This window comes from Grampus griseus, assembly GCF_964374135.1.
Source record: "Grampus griseus genome assembly, chromosome: 4".
In the NCBI taxonomy this organism is placed as follows: domain Eukaryota; kingdom Metazoa; phylum Chordata; class Mammalia; order Artiodactyla; family Delphinidae; genus Grampus; species Grampus griseus.
This window is the reverse complement of record NC_138997.1, coordinates 73,122,740-73,147,594: the sequence shown is the minus strand read 5'-3', so window position 1 is coordinate 73,147,594 and position 24,855 is coordinate 73,122,740. Positions and strand designations below refer to the sequence as shown.

General features: G+C 39.0%; 1 protein-coding gene across 2 annotated transcripts in view; it reads right to left on the bottom strand.

Annotated features, from left to right (window-relative positions):
• FRYL (FRY like transcription coactivator) overlaps positions 1-24,855 on the bottom strand; it is a gene marked incomplete at its 5' end in the record, with an annotated part of 142,930 nt that overhangs the window by 19,111 nt on the left and 98,964 nt on the right. For both annotated transcript variants that reach the window (XM_082652707.1, XM_082652708.1), the window contains 8 exons: positions 5,579-5,746; positions 8,204-8,407; positions 12,406-12,582; positions 12,925-12,999; positions 13,172-13,333; positions 16,142-16,339; positions 19,656-19,796; positions 21,717-21,887. In XM_082652707.1, coding sequence (XP_082508833.1) covers positions 5,579-5,746; positions 8,204-8,407; positions 12,406-12,582; positions 12,925-12,999; positions 13,172-13,333; positions 16,142-16,339; positions 19,656-19,796; positions 21,717-21,887 — 1,296 coding nt within the window. The remainder of the gene's footprint in view (positions 1-5,578; positions 5,747-8,203; positions 8,408-12,405; positions 12,583-12,924; positions 13,000-13,171; positions 13,334-16,141; positions 16,340-19,655; positions 19,797-21,716; positions 21,888-24,855) is intronic.

Sequence of the window (24,855 nt, the reverse complement as noted above, 5' to 3'; positions counted from 1 at the left end):
GAGGCTGCTGAACGAAAACAGGGAGGGCCACCTGACTGGTTTAAGTGAGCCGAACACCAGAGATGTAAGATTTGCTTTCAGCTGATAAGACCACAGTAACTCATTTAGGTTTGAGTTCTGAGGCTGCTTCATCAATGAGTTAGAGTTCAGAGAACACTGGGAAATTTTAGACTGTTGTACTTTTGAGAATTAAATGAACTATAAACATTTGTCAATGGGGGAAATGATAATGGAAATGTGTGTTATAAAGTATACAGTGTGGACTTCCCTGGTGGTACAGTGGTTTAGAATCCGCCTGCAGATGCAGGGGACATGGGTTTGAGCCCTAGTCGGGGAACTAAGATCCCACATGCCACGGGGCAACTAAGCCCGTGTGCCACAAGTACTGAGCCTGCGAGCCACAACTACTGAAGCCCACACGCCTGGAGCCCATGCTCCGCAACAAGAGAAGCCACCGCAATGGGAAGCCCACGCACTGCAACGAAGAGTAGCCCCCGCTCGCCGCAACTGGAGAAAGCCTGTGCGCAGCAACAAAGACCCAACGCAGCCAAAAATAAATTAATTAATTAAAAATAAAAAATTTTAAAAATAAAGTATACAGTGGTATTTCCTTCCTATCCATTGTAACATTACTGAAATGATGTTGCCATGTGCCTGGCGTGGAGTAAAAGTTCAACAGGTACTGGCTGAATAAATGAACTACCACTACTGAAAAAGAAAAATACTTCCGGGGTGTATATCATGTCATATCAGCACCATATCAGCACATTAGTTCAATCAGTTTGAAAGTAAGCACTAAAATAGTCTCACAGCTTTAGGAATAAAGATGAACTTCTTTCAGTACTTAGACCTAAGGTTACTACTTAGTTCTACAGTAGTTCCTTATCTCTTTTTCATGGATAAAAATAGAATTTTCCTTCCAAATTATGAAAAGTAAGTGAAATCCAGAGCCCCTGACCTCAGACCTCATCCGTAAAATTCATGTATAAAATGAAGGATTTTGACCAGCTTCTGGGCTGGGTGCTCTGGGATAAATTAATAACTACAATTAGTGTGCAAACTAATAATGGGGTTAGGCTAATGTACAAATGACGATAATATACGGTAGAGTATGGTACATGTAAGGTAAATATAAGTGATATACAGAGGACTACTGGTACTCAAAGGGAAAGATCACATCTGGTTGAGGCAATGAAGACTAGTCTCTTTGGAGGAAACGACATACGGTGGGCTTTGACAAAGATGGGGTAGGAGTAATGCTATGGACCAAAAGTTTCTGTCCCCTCAAAATTCCTATGTTGAAACCCTAACTCCCAATGGGATGGTATTAGAGGTAGGGGCCTTTGGGAGGTGATTAGGTCATGAGGGTAGAACCCTCATGAATGGGATTAGGACCCTTAAAAGAGGACAGAGAGCTGGCTTGTTCTTTTCCCACCATGTGAGAACACAACAAGAAGAGCTCCCAGGAAGAGAGCCCTCACCAGACAACGAATGGCTGGCACCTTGATCCTGGACTTCCTGGCCTCCAGAACTGTGAGAAATACATTTTATTGTTGATGAGCACCCCTGGTGACAGTATTTTGTTATAGCAGCCCAAGCTAAGATAGACGGTGTCTCAGGGGAAAGGACTTAGAAGATATCGAAGGCACAGAAGAAACATGGCAGGAAAACACAAAGTGTACTAAGGGAACACTGGTCTGGAGGTAATTATGCAGGGAAAGCACAAACTCTTTGAGTCTTCACAGGATAGTACTTTATAAATAATATAGTATAATCATTCCTTCATTGCTCCAATAGCTTATATTCAGTACACTCTATTTAAGGTTTCCATCTGAATTTTTTTCTTAAAGATCTGGCCATTAAAGGGGTAAGCATTAGTTATTTGGAAAGATATTTTTCCTTCTACGTATCATGTTGAAATAACCCACCAAACTTCTTAGTTTAATGCCGTCACTTTTCATTAGTGTACGCCTGTAATTTGTTGTCATTTGTTCTTGAATAATAATTTGAAAATCGATGTTTTACCTAAAATTATTATTATATAGTATATGCTGAAATTTTCTAATAACACCTAGAATGCATGAAGAGAGTGCTTTTTGGTTAATGGAATGAATTCCACTATTATACACAGATGGTGAGAATCAAATTTTCTTGAACTTTACCTTCTTACACAATGTCTGTCTGTCTGTCTCTCTCTCTCTCTCACACACACACACACACATGCACACTTCCATTCCAAGTTTCATTTCCTATAAGGAATAATTTCTGTCACACATGAATTGGTATCTAAACTGTTATAGATACTAGAAGAAATCCCTCTGTGGAGGTTTCTCTGATAAACACAAGGACGTAATCCCCTCTAGAGTAATTTGTATATATTATAGAGAAGGGAAGGACACACTGGGCTCTAAATTTTCTGTCTTGAGGTGGAATGCTTTAGCCTGTTACGTTTCTTCTTCCCGATATTAACATAATTTAAGGGGAAAAATTCAAACATTTCTAGGATTTTTTCTTTAGTTCATAAAATGTTTCATCTACTATAATTAACTGTATTCCTCTTCTTGAGAAACTGCTTTATAGCAATATGCATAGCATATGTAACTCATCTATAACTATATAATAGAGTTCTGGTTTTATTTCAATATATTAGTGCTTTCCTACGTTTTTTAAAGGCACAATTTTGGGTCATCTAACACTGTTTGGCACACCAGGGAAAAACAAGTTAGGTCATCATATCCAGCAGATACAAACTTGAATCATTCTCTTGTGGACAGCCATTCTTTTGGGGATTAATTTTAATGTCAATAGAATTATTTCTAAAAGAAATAGTATGATTCAAAAATATCTCCTTCATTCTCATCTGCCAGTGTCACGAAGTTTACAGTGATACTGAACTGTACTACTGTAAAAGGGAAAAAAACCTAGTAAATTAAAGTGGTTTTCCTTCATTTAAAAAGAAGTATCCTCAGGAACTTTATAGTACCTTGGAAGTAGGCCCATTAGATATTGTCGGATGAATGAATGTCTCATCTGAAATAACACAATTTCCAATATGTGTGGAAATATATATGAATTTCTGATTCATTTCCAATAAATATGAATGATTTACAGGAGGTAGTTTACTCACTAACTATGATTACAGCTATTTTAATTACCAAAAATAAAAGACTTCCCTGTTTGTTAACTACACAAAATTAAAGCACGTGACCACTTAACCATACTGCTTTTGTTAAAAAGGTATTTCTAGGATCAGCCTGCTGTCTTCCATTGTTTCTAATGAGAATGTCTGTTGACCAGTAACATGCTATGAGGCACACCAGACACAGTAGATTAGATTAACCAGTAGCTAATGCTCATGTAGCAAGCCTTCCAACGCTGAAAGGAACACAGTCTACTTAAAGCGCAGCTCTGCACCCTGTCGGCTCCCCCCGCAGACACTTTCCTGCCCACGCACTCTGTCGCTTCGGGACCCCCGATCTCCTGCTGATATTCTCCTCGTTTGTCTCCTCATCTCAGCCCCCTCCAATCCTCCCTCCACAGCTCGGTCAGAGACTTTACTAAAACACTGATCGGACTTTAACCTTCCTTGATGACAGACTGCAAGCTCCATGTGGCAGGTAGAGGTACTGGAACCAACTTTCCCTTTGCCCCAGAAAAAGCCAAGATTGAAGAGAATAAACACAAGCAGATCATGTCCTCCTGCTGAAAACCCTGAGACGGTTGCCTGCTGTGTGGCCTCTAAGCTTGCCCTCGAGAGCGCCCGGCCCCTCCTCAGGGAGTTCCTCCCCGACTCCACTCCCTCAGGTACACGTGCTCCAGCCCCAAGGGCCGGCCTGTCAGCTCATCAGGGCCTTCTCCACTCCCGTTTCCTGGGCCCTGAACATTCTTTCTCCACACCTTCAAGGGCTGGCTCCTCGTTACTTGTTTCACCTCAAATGCCACCCTATCTAACTCTCTCCCTTACCAAGTCCACATTATAGTCAGATTTTCTTAGTATGAAGAGTAAGATGATCACCTTCAGATATATCATTTATGTTTTATCTGTTTTACCTGTTTATTTTGTCTCTCCTACTAGAATTAAGCTCCATAAACCAGGAGCCTTGGCCTGTTTCACATGGTGCTATATGCCCAGGGCCTAGGACAGCGCCCAGCACACGGCAGGGGCTCAATAAATAAATATTGCTGAAATGTCTGACTACCTGTGTGCCCCGTATTCCCAAGTCGGTATCTGGTACGGGGCTTGTCACATAACAGGCATCGCTGGGAAGAATGAAAATTCATGACTTCCTATCATCTCAAGGTAAAGTGTGTCTTTAGCACGGCCTGTGGGACCCAGCATGTCTTAGACTCGTCTATCTCTCCTACTGCTGCTGCCTGCACATACCATGTTATTTCACATGGCCGTGTCTTTCTGCATGATGCCCCTCTGCCTGCAAAGTCTCAACTGCCACGAAGCCCATCCTTTGCCACCATCACCCTTAATGCACAGCTGATCGGTTGTCCTTTGAGTTTTCACAAAGCTTTGAGCATGTCTATTACTGAGTTTCTCATATTGGCATGTAGTGCCCTTTTTTTAAACCATCTCTGTCTCCCTTAATAGACAGTGGACACTCTGAGGACAGGGTAATGTCTTATTCATCTTTCTAGCACCTAATGGAATGCCCAGCATCTAGTAAATCTCAATAAATATTTGTTGAATTGAATTACCTAAACTTCAGCCGTACTAATGTGAGCATTTAAAAAACTCCCCAAATGCCTTCATTTCAGAATATATCTGCTTACTGTAAAGATCTACAATACACTGTCAGTGTAATAAGAACATGAGATTTCAACTGACTCAGATAATAAGATCTAACAACTAGATTGGTCTAGATCTAATAACTACATTAATTTGGTTAACACTGAAAAAAATATAGTATTTTCCTAATACCAAGGCATAACAGCATATATGAGAGAGCTATAGCAATTACAGTTTAAAAAATATCTGTAATAATCTTAAAAAAAAAGAAACAAAAAAACTAAGAAAACTAATACTTACTTATTTTTGGTCAGTCATTAGCTTGGAATCTGGCTTATTTCTCACAGGCCTTTCCAAAAAACATAATACTGGTAGTTCCAAAATCTTTCTAAAAGGTTTCATTTTAACCAACTGCTAACACAGCTGGCCTGAGGTTTTCATCCCAATTATAGCACCAATCACAAAAACCCAAATACAAAGCAAAAAGAGAAGAAAAAACAAAAGCGGTCCTTCAAAGAAGGCACAGCACCACAGAAGATGCTCCCATCCCCAGAGAAGCGCCTGTACATTAACCTAATCACATTCTGCAGCACAAAATGCTCATTAAAAACACTCAGGGTTATTTTTAACCTGTAGGTCATTTCCTTAATCTATCAATTTTTTTTTTTTTTCAATCATCAGATCTGACCATTTCACTTAACCAACAGGTTAGAAATACTGGTAACAAATCAAATTAATTAGCGTATCAGATGAAAACTCTTTCAAAAGAAAAGCAAGGGGTATAACGGATTGCTAAAAAGAGCCCAGATTGGCCATGCACCAGCCCCCTTGTCTCCCCACCTCAGGCAGCTGGCTGTTAGCATTATCTAGAGAAGCTTCCAAACTTGGGGTCTCATCTCTGATTTGCAGCACTTCTTCTGTTGAGATGCTGCCCGTGGAGTCTTGAGACTGAAGAAGTAAATCAGGATGGTCTGGCATGGTTTCATCTGCAGCAGAATCATTGTTTAACTACAAGGAGAGATAGTAAGATAAGGAATTCATTTATGAGTCAGTGACGGTCACAAAGGCCACAAGAAACATTCTATGTTGTAAGACATTCTGGGGCCATAGTTATAAAGAGCTTCTTTGACTTCCTAAAATTACTTTTTCCCCTCATTTCAGTCTATGCCAGAATTGGTGCTGTGAACGCAAGCAACTAACCCATCAGCAGAAATGACGTATCCGTTAACAAGGGTTAAATTTTGCTAAATAAAAACTACCAAAGTGAAAGAGCTCCTTGTGACTGTGTTAATCTTGACCTAAAATTCTTATTTTTACAGTGACGTCTCGTGCTTGCAGTTGGTCTAAGGACTCGTGAAGGGGGCGCTTTCACCTCTCCCGTGGCTTTGGCACCAAACGCTCAGTGGATTCTCAAGAAGCAGCATTAACTGGGAAGCAGGCACATAAGTCTGAACTGGCCATTCACTTATTTAAGCAAAAATCAATACCACAAATCTTCAGTAAGACGTAAAGAATTAGGACAATAAAGTTGTAATGGCAGGCCAGCCTCAGTGGGTTTATGTTCTAAGAAAATATTACAATTTTTCCTCTTTTAAGCAGGGTTATACATTTTTTTTTAAGGAATTATTTTTTAGGTGTGAAATGGTACTGTGATTATGATTTTATTTTATTTTTTGAATTTTTTAAAAGTATACATTTTATTTAATATTTAGATACACTTTTTTCTCTTTTAAAAAATTTAATTTTTTTAAATACAGCAGGTTCTTACTGGTAATCCATTTTATACATAGTAGTGTATACATGTCAATCCCAATCTCCCAATTCATCACACCACCACCCCCCTCCTGCCACTTTCCCCCCCTTGGTGTCCATACGTTTGTTCTCTACATCTGTGTCTCAATTTCTGCCCATGCAGGGTTATACATTTTTAACGGCCAATATTTAACATAAGAAAAATCAAGTTCATGATTCAGAATAGATAAAGGCAAAAACTAATTTTTTTTTCCCTGTGAGGAGGAATCAGCTTCAAATTCTTTTTTAATTTCACTACCACTATGACTAGGGTTGGCCTTCTAAGGAGACCGTCAGTTCTGCCCTGAGGCTCTCATGGGAGCTAAGCTTTGTTAAGCACTTACTATATGTCCTCCCCATGAAATTCCTACGAGGCAGGTACTGCAGGTACTACTGGGAGAGGGTAGGTAACGACCACAATTACACAGCAGGTTGGTGGCACGATGCCAGCCTCTGAGCCTCTAGTCTGGCTCCAGGGAGAGCCTGGGCCTTCTTCATTGAGTCGCTGCTACCAGCAACTCACTGTTCCTTTAAACGCGCACAGTCCCAGGAGGAGACTGTCCCTTAGGTAGCATGCAGACCGCCTGGCTCAAATGCACTTACTAGCAGTGTGTCCTGGGACAAGTCACTTAATCTACAGAAATGCTGTAACCAGACTTAGCTTGTGTGGTTGTGGGGAGAGTTATAGTGACTAATCCGCGTAAAACACCTTGCCCAGGGCCTGATGAATCTCAAACACTCAGCGAGTGGTAACTGCTGCTACTGTTATCAGCAACACCTTATCACTTAATACGTGATAGGAAGTTAGTGGAAAGACATATTGGGGTAACGGTGAGATGCCACAACAGGAGGGGTGACAGGAAGCCAACCACAAGCTGACAACTGTACATGCTCGCTATCGAAAGCCAGCTCAGCCTGGCCTTTCAACAGCACTGCCAGTGCTTTACCAGCAGACCGAGTGTGATGCAAATGGGCCCAATTAAAGAGAGGCATAGAAAGGGCCCTCATGTAAGAGCGCTGTAACTGTAGCTGCCGCCTGGTCTGCACTAGCTGACTCCTCATCGCGTGGGCCACGGTGGCTAATCCACACCCCTTCTCTCCCCTCGTCCTGCCACCTTCAAGTTCCAAGCCAGCTACCACTTCGTGCTTGCTGCTCCCCTCACTCCACATTTCTGAACGGACAGACTACTCCTGCAGCCTTCATTTTCTCATCTCTCTCTGAATATCTTCCATCTGGCCCTTGGAATACAAGTCAGAACCTCCATATAACTGACTTGATCTTGCAAAGAGAGCAAAGCTGTGCTCCATCTTTCCACGCTGACGAGGAAAGAAAAGCAGGTGGAGAATTAAGCGGTGCCGGTGCTCACACCGATACCAAAACATGTATCATTCGAGGCGAGGGCCTCTAAAAGTGCCCAGCACGACTCACTGTTACTAGGAGAGAAGCAATAGCACATACGTCTCAGCGGCTAAGCGGCACACAGTATCGAATGTGTGTTAGTTCTGTCATGAATAATGGAACACTGCACTGCGGCTACAATTTTGTATTTTCATTTCAGTGTGTGCATTTCACCCGCACTGAAATGAAAATCACAATATAGAGAAACAGTAACTACTAAGTTGGAAGTTAGGAGAAAGGAGGCCAGCTGTCACTGTACGAAAAGGTCAGCGTACCATCTGCGTGCGTGAGAGTATCTGGCTTGCTGTGAGTGCTGCTTCTTCTTCTGAGGACTCGTCCGTATCCTCCTGGTTTGTCAGGTTCAGGCTGGGGGTGCTGCTGGAACACTGGTACTCCTGGAGGGATGGTGTGTCCCCTTTGTCGATACTGTCCAGTGAGCGCCTGCGGACTCCCCAGTTGAAATTGTCCATGCTTTCACCCTGGAAAGGCAAGACATCGTTTCTAAGACCTCAAATACATGCTTATAAATATAGGAGAGGTAATACAGCGGGAAAACATACACCAAGATGAGAAATACTTAATGCATCATCATAAGCAGAGTTTCAATCAGCCCTTCAATTTCTTGAAACTTTTAAAACATCATTCAATATTTATAATATTTAAAGGGATCAAAATATTTGGTCAATGACCTGTTTTAACTAAAGAATTCTCTTGACTTTCTATCTTATATTACTGGGGACCAACTAAATCTACTACCTAGGCCATTTCTATTCTAATACACAAACACAGATGAGACCACAAGGAAGACAAATACATCACAGATGACAACAAATAAACAATCCACAACACCAGGCTGCAACTTACCTGCAGCTCCTGGTTAGCAAAAAGGAAAACACACAGAATTAGAAAGAACGAAGACAAACATGTAAATATACGCTACACTTTTGGGGAAAACTCTTTGTGATTTCTCAAACCCAAAGACTGATTCAAGCTCTGGATTAAGCTTTGTGCAGGAAGCCAACATGTGATTCAAACTACTTTTTTATGCAAAATATATTGTGAAAAAGTCAGAGACAGACACTTAAAACAACATTTCTATGATACACTTTGGCAACACAAACTTTAGGAAAATCTTCAAAATTTACATAGATTTAATGCTGGATACAATGTAAAACTGACTTAAAATACCCACATTCAGTTGACAACATACAGGTTCACGATTATTTTAGACTGTAGCATGGTTCTGGCTACACCCAATGGTCATTTTTTGCTACAAAGTAGTTTAAAATCAAGATCATATTTATCAAAACATATCTCAAAAGGTCAACAGGAAATAGGACAAATTTCAATTTCGCCCCACTTACGGATTTATATAAGTTAACGTTTCTGTTATTCCAAGCTGATCCTCCTTTTGTAAGGATATAACTCTTACGCTCCTCTTTCTTAAGCCCTGATGACAAATTACAGTGTGTTGGCTAGCAAAATATGACTTATGTGTATTCCTTTACTCAAGAGGGATTGTCCAGAATAGAGGTTTTCAGATTTTTTTTTTTTAAATAAAGCAGAGGAATACTCATGTCAAATGAAATTTACGACGGAAATCAACTGTGCAAAACTGATGAACAAAACCAGGGCTGCTCCGGTTGAAAAAGGTGGCCAGGAGTCCTCGGATCTTTCCCTATTTCTCAGGTATCCTACAAGCCCTAAGGCTCTGCAGGTCAGAGTTTGAAAGCCACCTTCCTAGAACATATCATTTCAAATATTGTGATGTAGCAGAACACATAATAATGGCAACAGCCCTTGATACATATCTGGTGAATGAATGAATACACACTGTGGGCTTTCAAGGTTGGGGAATATTTTAGAAGTTTCATTAGCAGTCAAGTTTGTTTTGTAGCAAAGTACTTCCTTTTACCATGTTCGAAGCAAGACTATCTTTAGGTTTTAGAAAAGCTCTATCATTTGATTTGGCCTAATTATGAGGCATAAATTAGCACCACCCTCCCCAAATTACTGTGACTTGAATGAAAGATAGAACTACAATAAGCATCTTTAATTCCTTCTAAGGTTCTATTCAAAAGTCATATTCATTACTATGGACATTTTAGAGTACTGGATGAACCTGAAAGTATTTGCATTGTTCTTTAAAAAAAAAAAAAAAAAAAAAGGCAAACAAAAAGAAAGAAACTGACCATTACAAAAATGTCAAGAGCCAGCCTTTAGAGATTCTAAATTCTGCGCTGAAAAAAGCAAGTAACTACAGAAGAATTTATAAGTGGCTCATGCCCGTGAGGTAGGGCAGCAGGTCTCTTGAACCCACCACACGTCCTTGCCTGATTGTGCAAGTCTGTCCAATTTCCTACAACATGTTTTTCAAACTGTGGGAGCGACATCAATTTTAGAGGCTGGTGACCTGCTCTTTTTAAAAAAAAAAACAAAAAACAAATGAAAGGAATAGAAAATATCACTGTGCATAGCATAGAGTAAGGATGCATATTCTTGAAATTTTTATTTTAAAGGTGCGTCCATACAGATACACTTGGATGTGATATAAAATGTACTAGCAATGGCCACAGCTCAAAAAAAAAAAGTTTAAAAGCCACTGCCCTGTAAGACGCTGAATAATACTTGTTCTTGGGCTCCTGTGAACCTGTCCAGTGGTGTCTTTGGGAATATGGCGAACTAGGACATAGGAGCCTGTGCCGCCCCTCAGCCAGGGTAAGGGCTTCTGCTGATCTCTGAGGCGCCATGGTCATACCCTCATATCTGCAGGGGTGGGGGGTCTGGGGGGCCGAAGCACACAGGAGGACCTCCCTAAACTGGCTTCCTATCAACAGCTAATGGTGTGACGTGGCAGAAGCCATTACATTTTATTCCTCCACCTCACCTATATGAGCCAAAGGAAACATCCCTTCAAGAGGGTTGATGAATGCATGCAAGTTATATGAGCGATTTTAATGTCTTTGAACAGAGATATATCAGTGACACGGTATGGATACTTGACAGTAAGGCATTTGGGGCTCTTGAAGATAGACATTTGTAACAATTTTAGAATGAACATTTTTGTGATCTGTTTGATGTAAACTTTTCAGATTTAGGAGACTGTTGTTTAGGGGACTGACTGACATCAGCTACAGGAATAGGCCCTGAACTGCCTAACACAATCAGGGCAGTGGGCAATCCTGTTCTCTTTGCCACAATGATTGGTTTAGAAATTGGCAAATGTCCCAACTTGGGCCAATGAGATGTGACAAGAAGCGTGCTAAAAGCATTCGGAGAGTAACTTCTTTACTTTCATGAGAGCATTTCTGGAAGTGACCCCTGCTTCCTCTTAACACTGCTGTGTGTGGACATAACCAAGGTCGTCTGAGGTGAAGCTGACTTGCAGAGAAGGGCAGAGCCTACAGAATTGCAGAGAAACAGCCGGAAACCTCACTGAGCCTTGTCTAAAATAAGCTCTAACTCTGGGCTGGCTCAGCTCTGGGAGCGTGAATCTACTTTCCGAGTTGGATTTTCCATTTAGGAAGCATCTAAACTGACACAACTATCAACTTTCTCTAAATGGAGTCAATATCAAGGACAAAGTCCTTGGTATTGAATGAAATGAGGCATTTGAGAGAGCTGGCTCCAACCTAAAGAAGAAAGTGATGATCAATGTCATAGGCAGAATCTCAGCCACAGGAAAGTGTTCCAGAAGGGAGCCAAAGGCGCTTTAATCGTCAATTTAGTTTCAGGGCCACCCTCTTTAAAGTTGTCTGATAATTTTTTAAAAAATAACTAATTTTATTTTTATTTTTTGCGGTACGTGGGTCTCTCACCGTTGTGGCCTCTCCCATTGCGGAGCACAGGCTCCAGACGCGCTGGCCCAGAGGCCACGGCTCACGGGCCCAGCCACTCCGCGGCATGTGGGATCCTCCTGGACCAGGGCACGAACCCGTGTCCCCTGCATCGGCAGGCGGACTCTCAACCACTGCGCCATCAGGGAAGCCCTTATTTTATTTTTTAAATTTAATTTTTTTGGTCACGCTGCTCGGCATTTAGGATCTTGGTCCCCCAACCAGAGATCGAACCCGTGCCCCCTGCAGTGGAAGCGTGGAATCCTAACCACTGGACTGCCAGGGAATTCCCCATGTCTGATATATTTAAATGTAATTTTTACTATTCTGCTGCACATTAATTTGTATAATTCATGCAAACATTTAAGTCTAAGCGCACCCTCATTAAAAAAAATACTTTCGAAGAAATCCATTTTTACTCTATATTTTAAAATATAAAGATGAAAAATTAGATTTTCCTTTTATTTCAGACTTATTCTGCTATGCCTAACTGTACTAATCATGTTTAGTTCCCAGTTTAGATTTTTACCTTTTGACTTTACCCTGCCCTTAATCAGGAAAGATCCTGTGGTTAAATCCTTCATTTTCATGCAGTTGTTAACTATTGTATAAATATTATAAAAGAAAGCCCATATCCTTACCTCTGCATCTTCCAACTCAACATCTAAAAAGTCAAAATCCTTAAAAACGCCAAACTGTTGTTCACTGCTGTTATCTTCCACAGCTACTTCTTCCTCTTGAATTATGTCCTCTGTTGCAGAAATGAGGCTAGTCTGTTGGTCCCCGACTTCCAAATCCTCATTAGAAGAAAATACAACCTGACCCCCAGCCAAAAACAAAGCAAAACAAAACAGAACAGAAAAAGGCCATCCATCAGCTTTGTCACTCTGAATATGGGACATCAGTGCCCTAAGAGCCATTGCAGGCCTCATCTGTCAATGAGCTCAGAGCTTCAGTTTGGTCTAATGTCTAACTGGGAGTATGCTTAATTAGCATAGCGGCCAAGTGTCAGAGAGGCAAGTAATAGTTTTTTCATTCTAAGTCAACACTGTAAGTAAGGTTAAGTTAGAAAAGGCAAGCAAGGAGACACAATAATTTCCGTTTCTTCATGGACTAACGTGATTGTTAAAACCTTTACACAGGTTTTCATGATTACTCACTGATGGATTCTTCGGAAGACCAGACTCTGGACCACAGAGAGAAAGCACATTCATTAGCTTTTCTCTTGTTCTTCGCTAAGGAGAAAGAAAATGCAAACGTTACGATTCCTGATAAACTAAGACAAATTCTCAAGTTCTCATACGTAGAATGAAATGGATTCTTCTATTCTATGAACTTTTTTTAAATCTTGTTTTAAAATTTTATTTTTTTATTTTTTATACAGCAGGTTCTTATTCTTTTATGTACCTGTGATAACTGTGGCCTCTTCCAACTAACAGGCACCAAGGCATTAGAATTAGAACCAGAAGAAGTTGAGGAAGTGCTTCTCGTCACAGCAATCACTTTCGGCTTCCCGTTTCTTCCAGTTGCGCTATGCTGATCACCATATTTATTTCCAATAATTGGTGTCTACACAGAAATAAAACGCCAGTGTTTGACTCAAATAATTCAACATAAATGGGTTAATAGCGTATCTATAATGACATTTTTTATAAACAGCCAAAAAAAAACAGCATAAGGAGAAAGATTACTTAGCGTAAGGCAGATACTACAAAAATCAAAGGTAATGATGATATATATATTTTTTTAAATCATAAGATTTCACTTTATTGGGAACCAGTCTCTGAGGAGATTATTGGAGAACTTATTCCTACTTTAAATACAGATCTGCTTTCTTTAAAAACGACCATCTTCACCTTTCCCCCCATGATTATAAAATAGGTCCTCTTTGAAAGCTCAGAAAATATGAAAATGATTAAAAAAAAAATCACCTGTCAGCTCACCACTCAGACTTAATGTCTATTAATATTCTGGTGTTTTTTTGATGCATGTTGTGTGCTTCAATAAGGTGCTTTGGCAAACATTCAAGATAAGTAACAACTTCAAAGAGAAAGCTATCTACATATGTCTTACTGCAAATCTGATATGTAACATTTCCAAAATTTATTTCCGTAAAATTCCATGATGAGTCCAAACGTTGGATGATCCAAAACATGTGTATTTACTTGGCTTTGTGAAGTGTCTCAAATTTGCATTTGAATATAATTTTAAGCTCACTTGCATGTCACCCAAGTCCCCTTATGATCTGGTTCCTGCTTATCTCCCCAACGTCAGCCTCCACCACTCCCTCCTGAACTTCACACTCCAGCAGAGCTGAGCTTGCTCCCCAAGCATATGGTGCCTTTGTGGACCTATGTGTTGGCACATGTCACCTCCTTTGCATAGAACATGTGCCAAGCAAACCCCTAATCACTTTGAACATTGCCTCCAGACTTCCAAGGAGGCCTATGCTGATACCACCACCACCTCTGCGTAATTGTACTTGGACATTTACCAGGTGATGGTGATTGTTTCTGTGCCTCTCTCCCCCTGCTATACGGGAGTCCCTGGACTGAGTGTGACTCATCACTGCTCCTCTAGTATATCTCCAGTGCCCACACAGAGCAGGTACTTGGGAATTTTTTGAGGAAACGAATTGAAATTAACTATGTGATATAGATAAAATGTTCTGAGGATTCGTACCACCGTTCTCAACAAAATAATTGTGACACCATCAGTTTCTGACTCAGAAGAACAGCAAAGCCCAGTTTCTCTATCATATTCCCATTCTATGTATTCCATGTTAGAAATTCTCAGGTGATAGAAACCAAAACATTGGCAGTAAACATACTTTCTATCTTAAAAAAATAACCAATAAGCTCTGGATAAATTCTAAGACCAAGACTAAACTGCAAAAATATTTTTTAATCTATATAATCCTTATCAATTAAAACATGAGTAAATCTTCAGCTGTTATCTTTCTCAACTCCCCCCACCCCCCAATACTTGATCAATAACTTTTCTCTTGAAAAATTCCTGCCTTGGCTTGTGAAAGACCATTTCGATGGTACCAAAGCCAACAAGAGTGGGCTGAGTTTCTGGAGGAGAAAACCCAAAACTGATGCTCTCCGCAAGGGTCAAAAAATCTTTGCATGAGATTTGTATCGATATTAATATGTAACATAGTCAGGGTTCAGTTCAGTTCAGGGTTCATAGTCAGTCCCTCCGGACTGGGGGGCCCTGCCTCAGTCTAGCCCTAACATGTAAGGCTTCTCAAATCTCAGTTTATTTTAGCCTCATTTTTCCTTCCATGATTTCAACCATCCACCTATATGACACTGAAAACCCTTAAACTTTTTCCTTCCGCCCAAGTTTTCCTCTAAAACTTCAGATCTCTTTAGGTAATCAGCACCTCTGTCAGTATGTTTTTTGGTCTCTTCAGAGCCAGTATACCCGAGACTGAGCTCATCACGCCCTCCTTCCCTGCTAATACCTGTTCTCCCTGCATTTCCATCCCCTTTGAAAGGCACCAACACTCACCAAGTTGTCACAGCAAATGTCCTTGTCTGTTCCTTACTTAGCACCTCCTCTCCTTCCCATCAAACCCCATCAATTACTTCCTCAGACTTTTGAAAACCATCCCTTCCCTCTTTGTTTCCTCTGCAGTTGCCTAGGGACACAGTCCAACATTATCTTTTACCCAAATTACTCTAAGAGATTCCTTAAAAATTTCTACCCCGCTCCTCCCTGGTCCATTTTCTATCCTGTTGCCAGAGTGATCTTCCTAAAATGCAAATCCTAATATTTCCTATTCCAGCTAAAAATCCTTTAAGAGCGCCTACTGCTTCAAGAGAAAACCATCTCGTCAGACAAGATGCCAGTGACCTCGCGGCTCCCTATGCCTTCAGCTTCCTCTCTCATCCTACTCTATACCTCCATCCTCTGTACTCCGTGCTCAGGGTAGGCCACAGTAACTGGATGAAAGTTTCCAGAGCGCCGCGCTTTCTCACACTTACAAGCCTTCATTCACACATGCTGCTTTTTCTTGGATTACTCCCCCCTCCCCAGACTTCCATATATACCTGTCTAGGGTTACTTATCTCTCAACACTCAGCCCAGATCAGGTTAGATGTACATGCTATATATTCCTATAGAACTTCGAACCTACTTCCAGCCAAAGCACTTATCACAATGTTTATTTGCCTATCTCCCCAAGAGGCTATAGGCCTTCTCCCCTGAGAGCAGTCTTCTCCCCACTCCCACCCCATTTTCATGACACCTGTCACAGCATCTACTGCTGAGTATGAGCTCAATCAATACTTGTGGAATGACAGAATGAATAAATGAAGAAACGAAAATTTCTAATAGAGCACCTTTATCAATCTCTGAGCATCTTACCTCAGATATATCAAAATGAAAATCTAAGGTCTTCCCAGGCAACTCCTTAGAGACGTTATTAAAAATTTTAGTGAAGGATATTTCAGGAGAACCTGTATCTCCTCCGTAGGTCCTGGGGATATCGTTGGGCACGACAAGGCTTGCTGAGCGAGACACCACCAGTTTTAAGATGTTAAGGGCTTCCTTCCAATAAGGACTCTGGTTTCAAAAAATAATAGACAAATACATATTTAACTAAGAACAAAAACTTAGTGTACACTGTAGACAATGAAAATCTTATTTCTACAAAAACTCCTTGTAAATTATTCATTTTTACTTTGAGGTACCTAACAGAGGGTCTGAGTTACAAAAGGAAAGAAAATAAGTTATTATTTGTACGGTTAAATTTATGAGATATTATACATATAATAATGCTACCAGCTCAGAATATTTTGCATTTTTCCCAATAAGTGCTTTATAAATATTATTGGTTGAGAAAGTCTAATACAGTAATCTGGCAGTTGGGGTAAACAAAGGGGTTGTATATATATGTGAACTTTCTAGATGAATGAAGTATATGGCTTTAGGACTCTAAAACTTTAAATGTTTTAAGTCTTGGAGATAAACAATTTTTGACGCATACTTTTTAGACATAAAAATATTAAAATACTAAATAAATTTCAGATTTTTCTTAATGACCCAAGCCCCGAATAATAAGCATAAGTGCTGTGCTAAAACGATGCTCTCAGTGATTCCTGAGCTGTATAGGGTGAACTTTTCCCCCTATATATGGTGGCTATGTTTTCGAGTTATTCTTCTGCTTTTAGTTTTGTATATTTCTGCCAATATAATTTAGGAATGATTTATATGACAGACGTATATGTGGAGAGGAATTAATGCCTAATTAAAAATTTAGAACTTTTCTTTTTACTGCCTACTGAAAATCATATAAAAATGACTTTTTTTCTTTCTTGTGGTACCAAAATCAAACTTCAACCTTGTCTTATACATATTGTTTCACAGTTGGCAGTTCTGAGAGAGGGAAAATACTACTTAAAAAAGGAAGTGAAAAATCTTTGGCAGAAATGAATTATCCAATTTAGCTAATAACATCTTGATACGAAGACATCTAAAGCATAAAATATTACTAGTTATTAAAAATGTCCACATGAGGCTTCCTTGGTGGTGCAGTGGTTAAGAATTCGCCTGCCAATGCAGGGGACACAGGTTCATGCCCTGGTCCAGGAAGATCCCACATGCCGCGGAACAACTAAGCCCGTGACTACTGAGCCTGCGCTCTAGAGCCCGTGAGCCACACTACTGAGCCTGTGCACCACAACCACTGAAGCCCGCGAGCCACAACTACTGAGCCCACGTGCCACAACTACTGAAGCCTGCGCACCTAGAGCCTGTGCTCCACAACAAGTAAAGCCACCGCCATGAGAAGCACACGCACTGCAACGAAGAGTAGCTCCCGCTCGCTGCAACTAGAGAAAGCCCACGCACAGTAACGAAGACCCAACGCAGCCAAAAATAAATAAATAAATTAAAAAAAAATGTCCACATGACACTGTGACATTTTAAGCACATCATCGTAGAAAACAGTTTATCTTTAACAAAGTTAGACTATGTAAAAATCATCATCATTTTTTTCTTATGGAAATAATTAGGAGCTCTGGGCATTGCAAAATGCTAAAATCTCTTCAGAGATATTTCCATAAATTATATTGGTACTTGTGTCCTAAATGTAAAAGATTATCATTTACATATATATCTGAATATACATATATACATATATTTGAATATACATATATTTGAATAAAGCAGAAGTCACTAACTGGGATGACCTGTCAGCTAAATATAACCTTGGTTTACCCAACATTTAAAAATAAATTTAAGGACTTCCCTGGTGGCACAGTGGTTAAGAATCCGCCTGCCAGTGCAGGGGACATGGGTTCGAGCCCCGGTCCAGGAAGATTCCACATGCCGCGGAGCAACTAAGCCTGTGTGCCACAACTACTGAGCCTGCGCTCTAGAGCCCGCGAGCCACAACTACCAAAGCCCATGCGCCTAGAGCCCGTGCTCCGCAACGAAAGAAGCCACTGCAATGAGAAGCCTGTGCACTGCAACGAAGAGTAGCCCCCTCTTGCTGCAACTAGAGAAAGCCCACGCGCAGCAAAGACCCAACGTAGCCAAAACATAAATAAATTAAAAATAAAATAAAATAAATTAATTAAAAAATAAAAAGAAATTTGAAAAGAAATTTGAGACATTTTAAAATTAGGCAATTTTAAAGAAAAACCCAGATTTTGAGCTTCTCTTTATAAATTAGAAAAGAAAAATTAGAAGTTCTGGCCACAGTGGACCTGTACTCCAACATGGCAACCATTCTTAGTCGTGCTGTTCCTTTTAGATGAGGAATGTGCAGTTCACTTAGTCATAAATCTATGCCCTCTTATGGTTACTTGCTGGCCCAGTGGGCATATAAGCTTGTGGTTCTGAACCAAAGAAATGTATCTATGTTTCATAAATTAGTAATTCAATGTGCTATGTATTTCTGCGGGTGATCCAGCAAATATCTGATGAGTTAACTTCTTTAAGCCTTAAGGAAAAAAAAGAGAAAAGTGCTTTAGGAAAAAAAAATATAATTGTTGAATGGTGAAGCCTTGCTCCTTAAGAGATAAAAATAGAGAAGATACACAGGGTTACCAAAGAAACCTATGTTTTTTTTTTTTAATATTTGCAATCACTGATTTTCAAGGGAATCTAAAAAATAACCCAGATTACCCAATAAAAATACTGAAAAACATTTTGATACAGTTGTGTTACTTTCAGATATGGACCAGAACACAAACTCATTGCAGCTGAGTATTTCCATTTGTAAATTTTGCTTTAGTGAATACAAGTATCACTGGAGTAGAAACACAAAGTATTAATCTGTTAAGGCTCTCAAAGAGTTTGCTCTGTTTGGTCAGTTGTATCCACAATACTGCTCTGGTTGTCAAGGCCTTTCTTACAGATAGTTCTAAAATGAAATTCAGTACAGACCAAGTTAACTTGTCGCCATTTACAGTTAAACCAAGTCTGATTTTCTACTTTCTAAGTATCTGGCACTTTTTACCAGACACAGAAAGCAACTCTAAAATACAGACTCTTCAAAGAGTTCTTCTGTTTCTAAAAGTAATATCTGTTCATTATGTAGGACTTGGTTAAAAACAGAAAGGTACAAAGTACACTGTCCAGAGACAGTGACTGCTGCCATTTGTGTACATTCCTTCCAGTGATTCCTGAAATGTACATTCGAGGACATAATCATTAAAAATAAAAATCAGGAATCATGCCAATCCTACCGTTCAGATTCTGCTTGACATCACTCACATTGAGAACATTTTCTCGTGTTGTAACTATTCCTGAAAACATGATTTATGAACTAACCACTTCCCCTATCTTAGACACTTAAGGTGTTTCCAATTTTTTATGATTATAAGTTGTTTCGAGATGAACACTTCTATACATGAGATCTGGGGTCACTCACCTGTACATATTTTCCAATAATCTTTATGATCTCCAGATTAAACTGCTTCACTGGGGCAGCGGAGAGGTCAATATGACTCAAAAGACTATAGATGATCTGTAGTAATGATTGCTGCATACTGGACAGTCCTTTTTCTAACAACTGAAAGTAATATTAAAAAGTACACTTTAATCAGGTTAAAGAAAATTCCACAGGATTTACATGAGTGATGTTGAAAACCATAACAGATTTAACCTAAGAGTTCATGGTTAGAGTTATCAGAAATCCAGAGAATAATGAAGGTAAAAGGTAATGTCTATTATTATTACTTGTCCTTGCTGCAGAAAGGAGAATTAGACAGATTACTTGTCATCTTAATCTCAGTGCTTTCTTTTATATCCTTAACTAATTTAGTTAAGCACCATTTATTTTAGGTTAAGAGAAAAACCGCTACACCACCGTCACCAAATAACTAACTACCCGCAAGCCATTCACACCAGCCACTTACTACCTATGTGATCTTGGATAAGTTTCTTATTTCTCTGAGCCTTGATTTTTAAAAATAAAACTGGTAACACTTGCCTCATAGGGTTTGTAGGACAATTAAATTATATATGTGTAGTTCTAAATATGTGTAATTAATTTCAGTACTGTTGTTAGTAATAATTTGAGAGTTATTAATAATCATAAAACAAGGATAACTTACACTAGTAAGAGTAACATTGGAGACAAAGCATTCTCTCTGTAGACTGGAACTACACGGCCCACATGTGGTACCCAGCAGGCCAGTGCCAGACCTTAGAACCCCATGATGGGTCTTCAGGGAGCGCTAGTGTTGCTTTAGTGTTGAACTTTATGGTGGCGCAAAAGTGAAAGCTAGACAAAGGCACTTAAATTCAAAGCCAGTTAAGGAGGTCTGGCTTTATGTTGGCTCTTGTCCTACAGGTGTAGGTATAAGATAACCTAGCGATGCGCATTCATTCAGGTTAGGAAGCTCTCAGGCAGAGGGCTCACGCTGTTGGCTCACCTAAATATAAAGTCGATGAGAGTAAACCCACCCAAACCAACACCTTAAAACTCCACACCAGTCCTGAGCACTTTATGATGCTCACCATCAGTGACTTAGCTAAGTTAAACAGTGCTATGAGCAATACTTAAAATGTTTATTGAGTTACAAGTAATTTAAGTTTGTACAGTGTGTTAGGTTTAGCTGCCAGAGGTCAACTTTCTGAAAAGGAACGTATCACTGACAAACATTTTTAGTGACTAGGAATTTCTTCCTTTTGAGGGTCTCCTCGTGGCTCTCTACTCAATAACTTACTTTTCTAGGCACGAAGTTAGTTCTTCAACAAATAAATACAGTCGACCCTTGAATAACAGGTTTGAACTGCATGGGTCCACTTATATGTAGGTTTTTTCCAGCAGTAAATACTACAGCACTACAGGACTCACAGTTGGTTGAATCATGTATGTGGAGGGCTGACTGTAAGTTACATGTGGATCTGACCGTGTGGAGGCTTGGCACCCTTAACTCCTGCGTTGTTCAAGGTGAACTGTATTGACTTTTCATGCTGTTCTATCACCAGATTTAAAAATTCTATTTACTCCCCCCCAAATCTTATTTTACATTAGGAAGGAAATATAGTTTTAATCAAAATTAAAACTTGCCCAGCAGAAATGACTTTGCATGCTGTATTACTATTCTAGAAAGGATCTCAAAGCCAAGAGCTGGTTTTGTAGAAACAAAAAGATAACCATTACCTAGGATCAAGACCAGGAAAAAACCCATTTGCCTTTTGAAATAAAGGTGAGGTTTATATCATTATGAGCTTTATGTCACTTAAGGACAGTAAACGAGGAAATAAACACTGAAAATGAAAAAAAAAAAAACCTTTATAAAAACTTCCTCCTTACTTGAAAGATATTACCTATATTTTTCGTCAAAAAAAGATGTTACCTATATTCACTCTCAAAGAAAATTTGAAGATTAATTAGCATCAGTGCTGCTTCTAGAAATAAAATCTATTTGAAAATTTTGCCACAGAGCAGTTGAAAAATCCTTTTTTGGGGGACTGAATTTACCTCTGCAAGATAAGTCACAAGACTAAATGTAGTATCTGAGAAGGAGTCATGCAGATATCTACACACTACGTTGATCCAGTTAGAACAGTCTCTGGAATACGTGTGCGTACTGTACAGACTCATCATGTGAGCCAGATTGACAAGCGTTGGGCATTTTTCTTCTGCACAAACCTAAAAAAGCAAGCAAAAATTTCATTCACTTAAAGACAGTTAAGTTTGATTTTATACTAAATGTATTTATTTAATGCATCAATTTAGATATATATGTTGAAGAGTTAATGCATTTTATTTCAATATGGTAGAGAAGTTAAACAGAAGAGGAAAAAGCACAAGGCATTCTTAAGAGAATGCCTTAGATCATACGGAGAGGATTAATATGTCAAGCACTTCCGTGGGTGTTAAGTAGTATGGCTTTTTTTCAGTCTGATGTAAAATGTCTTTGGTAAAAACCCAAATGTTTTTGTAAACCCTGTGTGTCATTTCATAAAAAGAGTTTTGTTTTGTAAAATCTATATACGGTTCAGTGCACAAATAACTAAACAGGCAGGCTCAACGTGGGAATCCTCAGCGAGGTTCGGAGCTGCTACGCCAAAGAAGAAATGCTTTAGTCTCAAGCTGTCCAGGGTATCTCACTAGGGCAGTCAACTGCAGAAGCCTCAACCTGTGTGATACAGTCAAAGGGCTTCATTGGAGGACTGATAAAACGTTTGAGTCCTGCATCTCCAGTGAATGGCAATCTCCAGTGTGGACGTCAAGCTACTCTTCAGGAAATCACCTAAAGCTCTTAAGGTCCTTGGCCAATCATTTACAGGCTACTACAAAGTGTACTGACTTCCTAGACTTTGCGTGATACGGTACTACAGAATCTGAATCAACAAATGTAGGCCCAAGATATGAAAGCATGCAAGACTATGCAGAGACTAATACAGTACCTTGGAAGTTATTTTATAAAATCATTAAAAGCAGCTGTTTTCATGCCATTAGCCTTTTACTCATAGAACAGACACCAGGAAGAAAAAAGAAAAGTTGTTTGATATTTCTGATTTGTATTTCAAAATATAATAATTTATCACACTATTTTTTTAAAAACCACATAACTTTATAGTTTCAAAATTTGTTATCCTTCAGCAAAAATTTTTATAGTTTAGAGTAAATTCTAATCTTATCCTGAAGGATAAGGTATTCCTATAGAATTCTTATATTCTTAAAGAATATTTTTTTAAAGAATGATTTTTTAAGAACCTATTTTTTGAAACAGAAGAAAGTTCTTCAGAATAATAGGCTGTGTAATTTTATAGTAAAGCAAATGGCTTAGATTTAATTTTGGAACTTTGGAATTACCAGGTTAAAATACGAGCCAAAAAAGAGTATGTTTTATAACAAACTTTTTTAGCATACTATTTTTGCCATAATGAATAGCTAAAAAGGACAATATTTGTCCTAAGTGTTGCCTCATTTTGAAATTCTGTGCTCTCCAAGGGCACAAACAGTAGAAAGAGTGATATTTGCATAATGAGGAAGCACATAATGGCAGAAAATTATTCTCAACAGTTTAAGTGAGAGAACAATTAAGGAATCAATTTAGTTCACATCCTGCAGGTTGCTGAAAGGCCACAGAGGGAACCTTTGTGTGCTGCTCAACAGGAAGAAAACAGACTTAATAGCAGTTTATGACTATCAGCAAGCCACATATTTGATTTCTTAAAAACATAAAAGATATTTGGGACTTTCCTGTGCTTTGCCTCGGTCAGGACAGCAGAGGCTTGGAGCTCAAGGGCCTTCTATGGCCTTCCAGTCACGCTGTGCTTCTCACCTGACCTAACACTCAGCAAATTACTCAGCACTTCCGCCGCCAATCTCAAATGCTTCTACTTCCCCTATCAAGGGATTTATGCTTTTTACTTTCTTAAAATCCCCAAATAAGCCAATATACATTCTTTCCTTATATTTTCTTTCTTACCCCTCATGTAGAAAAAAATAAAATCTTTGTTTACATTTTCCTAATGGTGTGTTATTAGAATATTAAAATGAAAGTCATTTTAATAAATTATTTAAAAAATCACTTTTAGACCTCATTAATGCAAATACATGTTGTTGGGTTTTTTAGTACAAACCATCATATTCAAAACTAAGATATGTCTCCATGAACTATAATAATGGCTCTTCTTTTTAAATACATGCTGTTAAAATGGTTAAGAATTTCTCCATATCTATTTAGAAATTTAAATAAGGATGGATTCAACAGCAAATTTTATTAAATATTTTCTTGTCACTTATTAAACATTTTCTATCCAGATAATGAAAATGTTCTTACTCTTTTTACTGTGTATGTGATTAATTGGGTTGGTAGTCTTTTTTCACTCCATTGGCACCCAGAGATAAATTTGCACTTAACAGTACTGAAATGGCGGCCATAGAGAGATGGGTGTTTTATTTGGTTTTCTAGAAGCTTGCTCCTTCCACTTACTGCTGTGCTACTTGCTAACTGAATCTCAGGTTTGAAAAAAACTGCTTATATAAAATGCTCTTCCAGACAAATTTACTTGCTTGTTCCCTTCTGTTGCAGACTTCTCTGATTTTTCTCCCAGTGCTTTAGCCAGGTTATCTTACTTATATTACTATTGAGTCACCCCCTCCAGTTCACCTGATTTCCTGTTGTATGTATATTACTTGTAAATTCCTATAACTCCTTCTTGTAACTGTTTGTATTTTCAGCCTGAAAAGTCTTTTTTCCAAGACTCAATGTGACAAAAAAAAATAAATATATAAAATAAAATTAGTTAAGAATTAAGTTTAAGCCGAAGGTAAGGTATTTGTGATCTCTTTATTGTTCTTAAGAGGACGTTACTAAATAGATAAAATGTCAACATCATATGCTTTTACAATTAAGACTAAGACCTATAAAACTTTTAAACAAATGTTCACAAACGATTTAAAAATAGCTACATATGTGTTTAAGAAATATATGATGGGAGGGAAAGAGTCAAATAAGGAAGAGAAAAGAATGAAGGGAGCAGAGAGAGAAGATAAAGAGAATGTTAGAAGGAAAAAGGCAAACATAAAGGGAGAGAGAACTTTCAGAATCAAAAAATACATTATGCCCCCTTCTTCCGCAGGGCCTTTGCACATGCAATTTCTC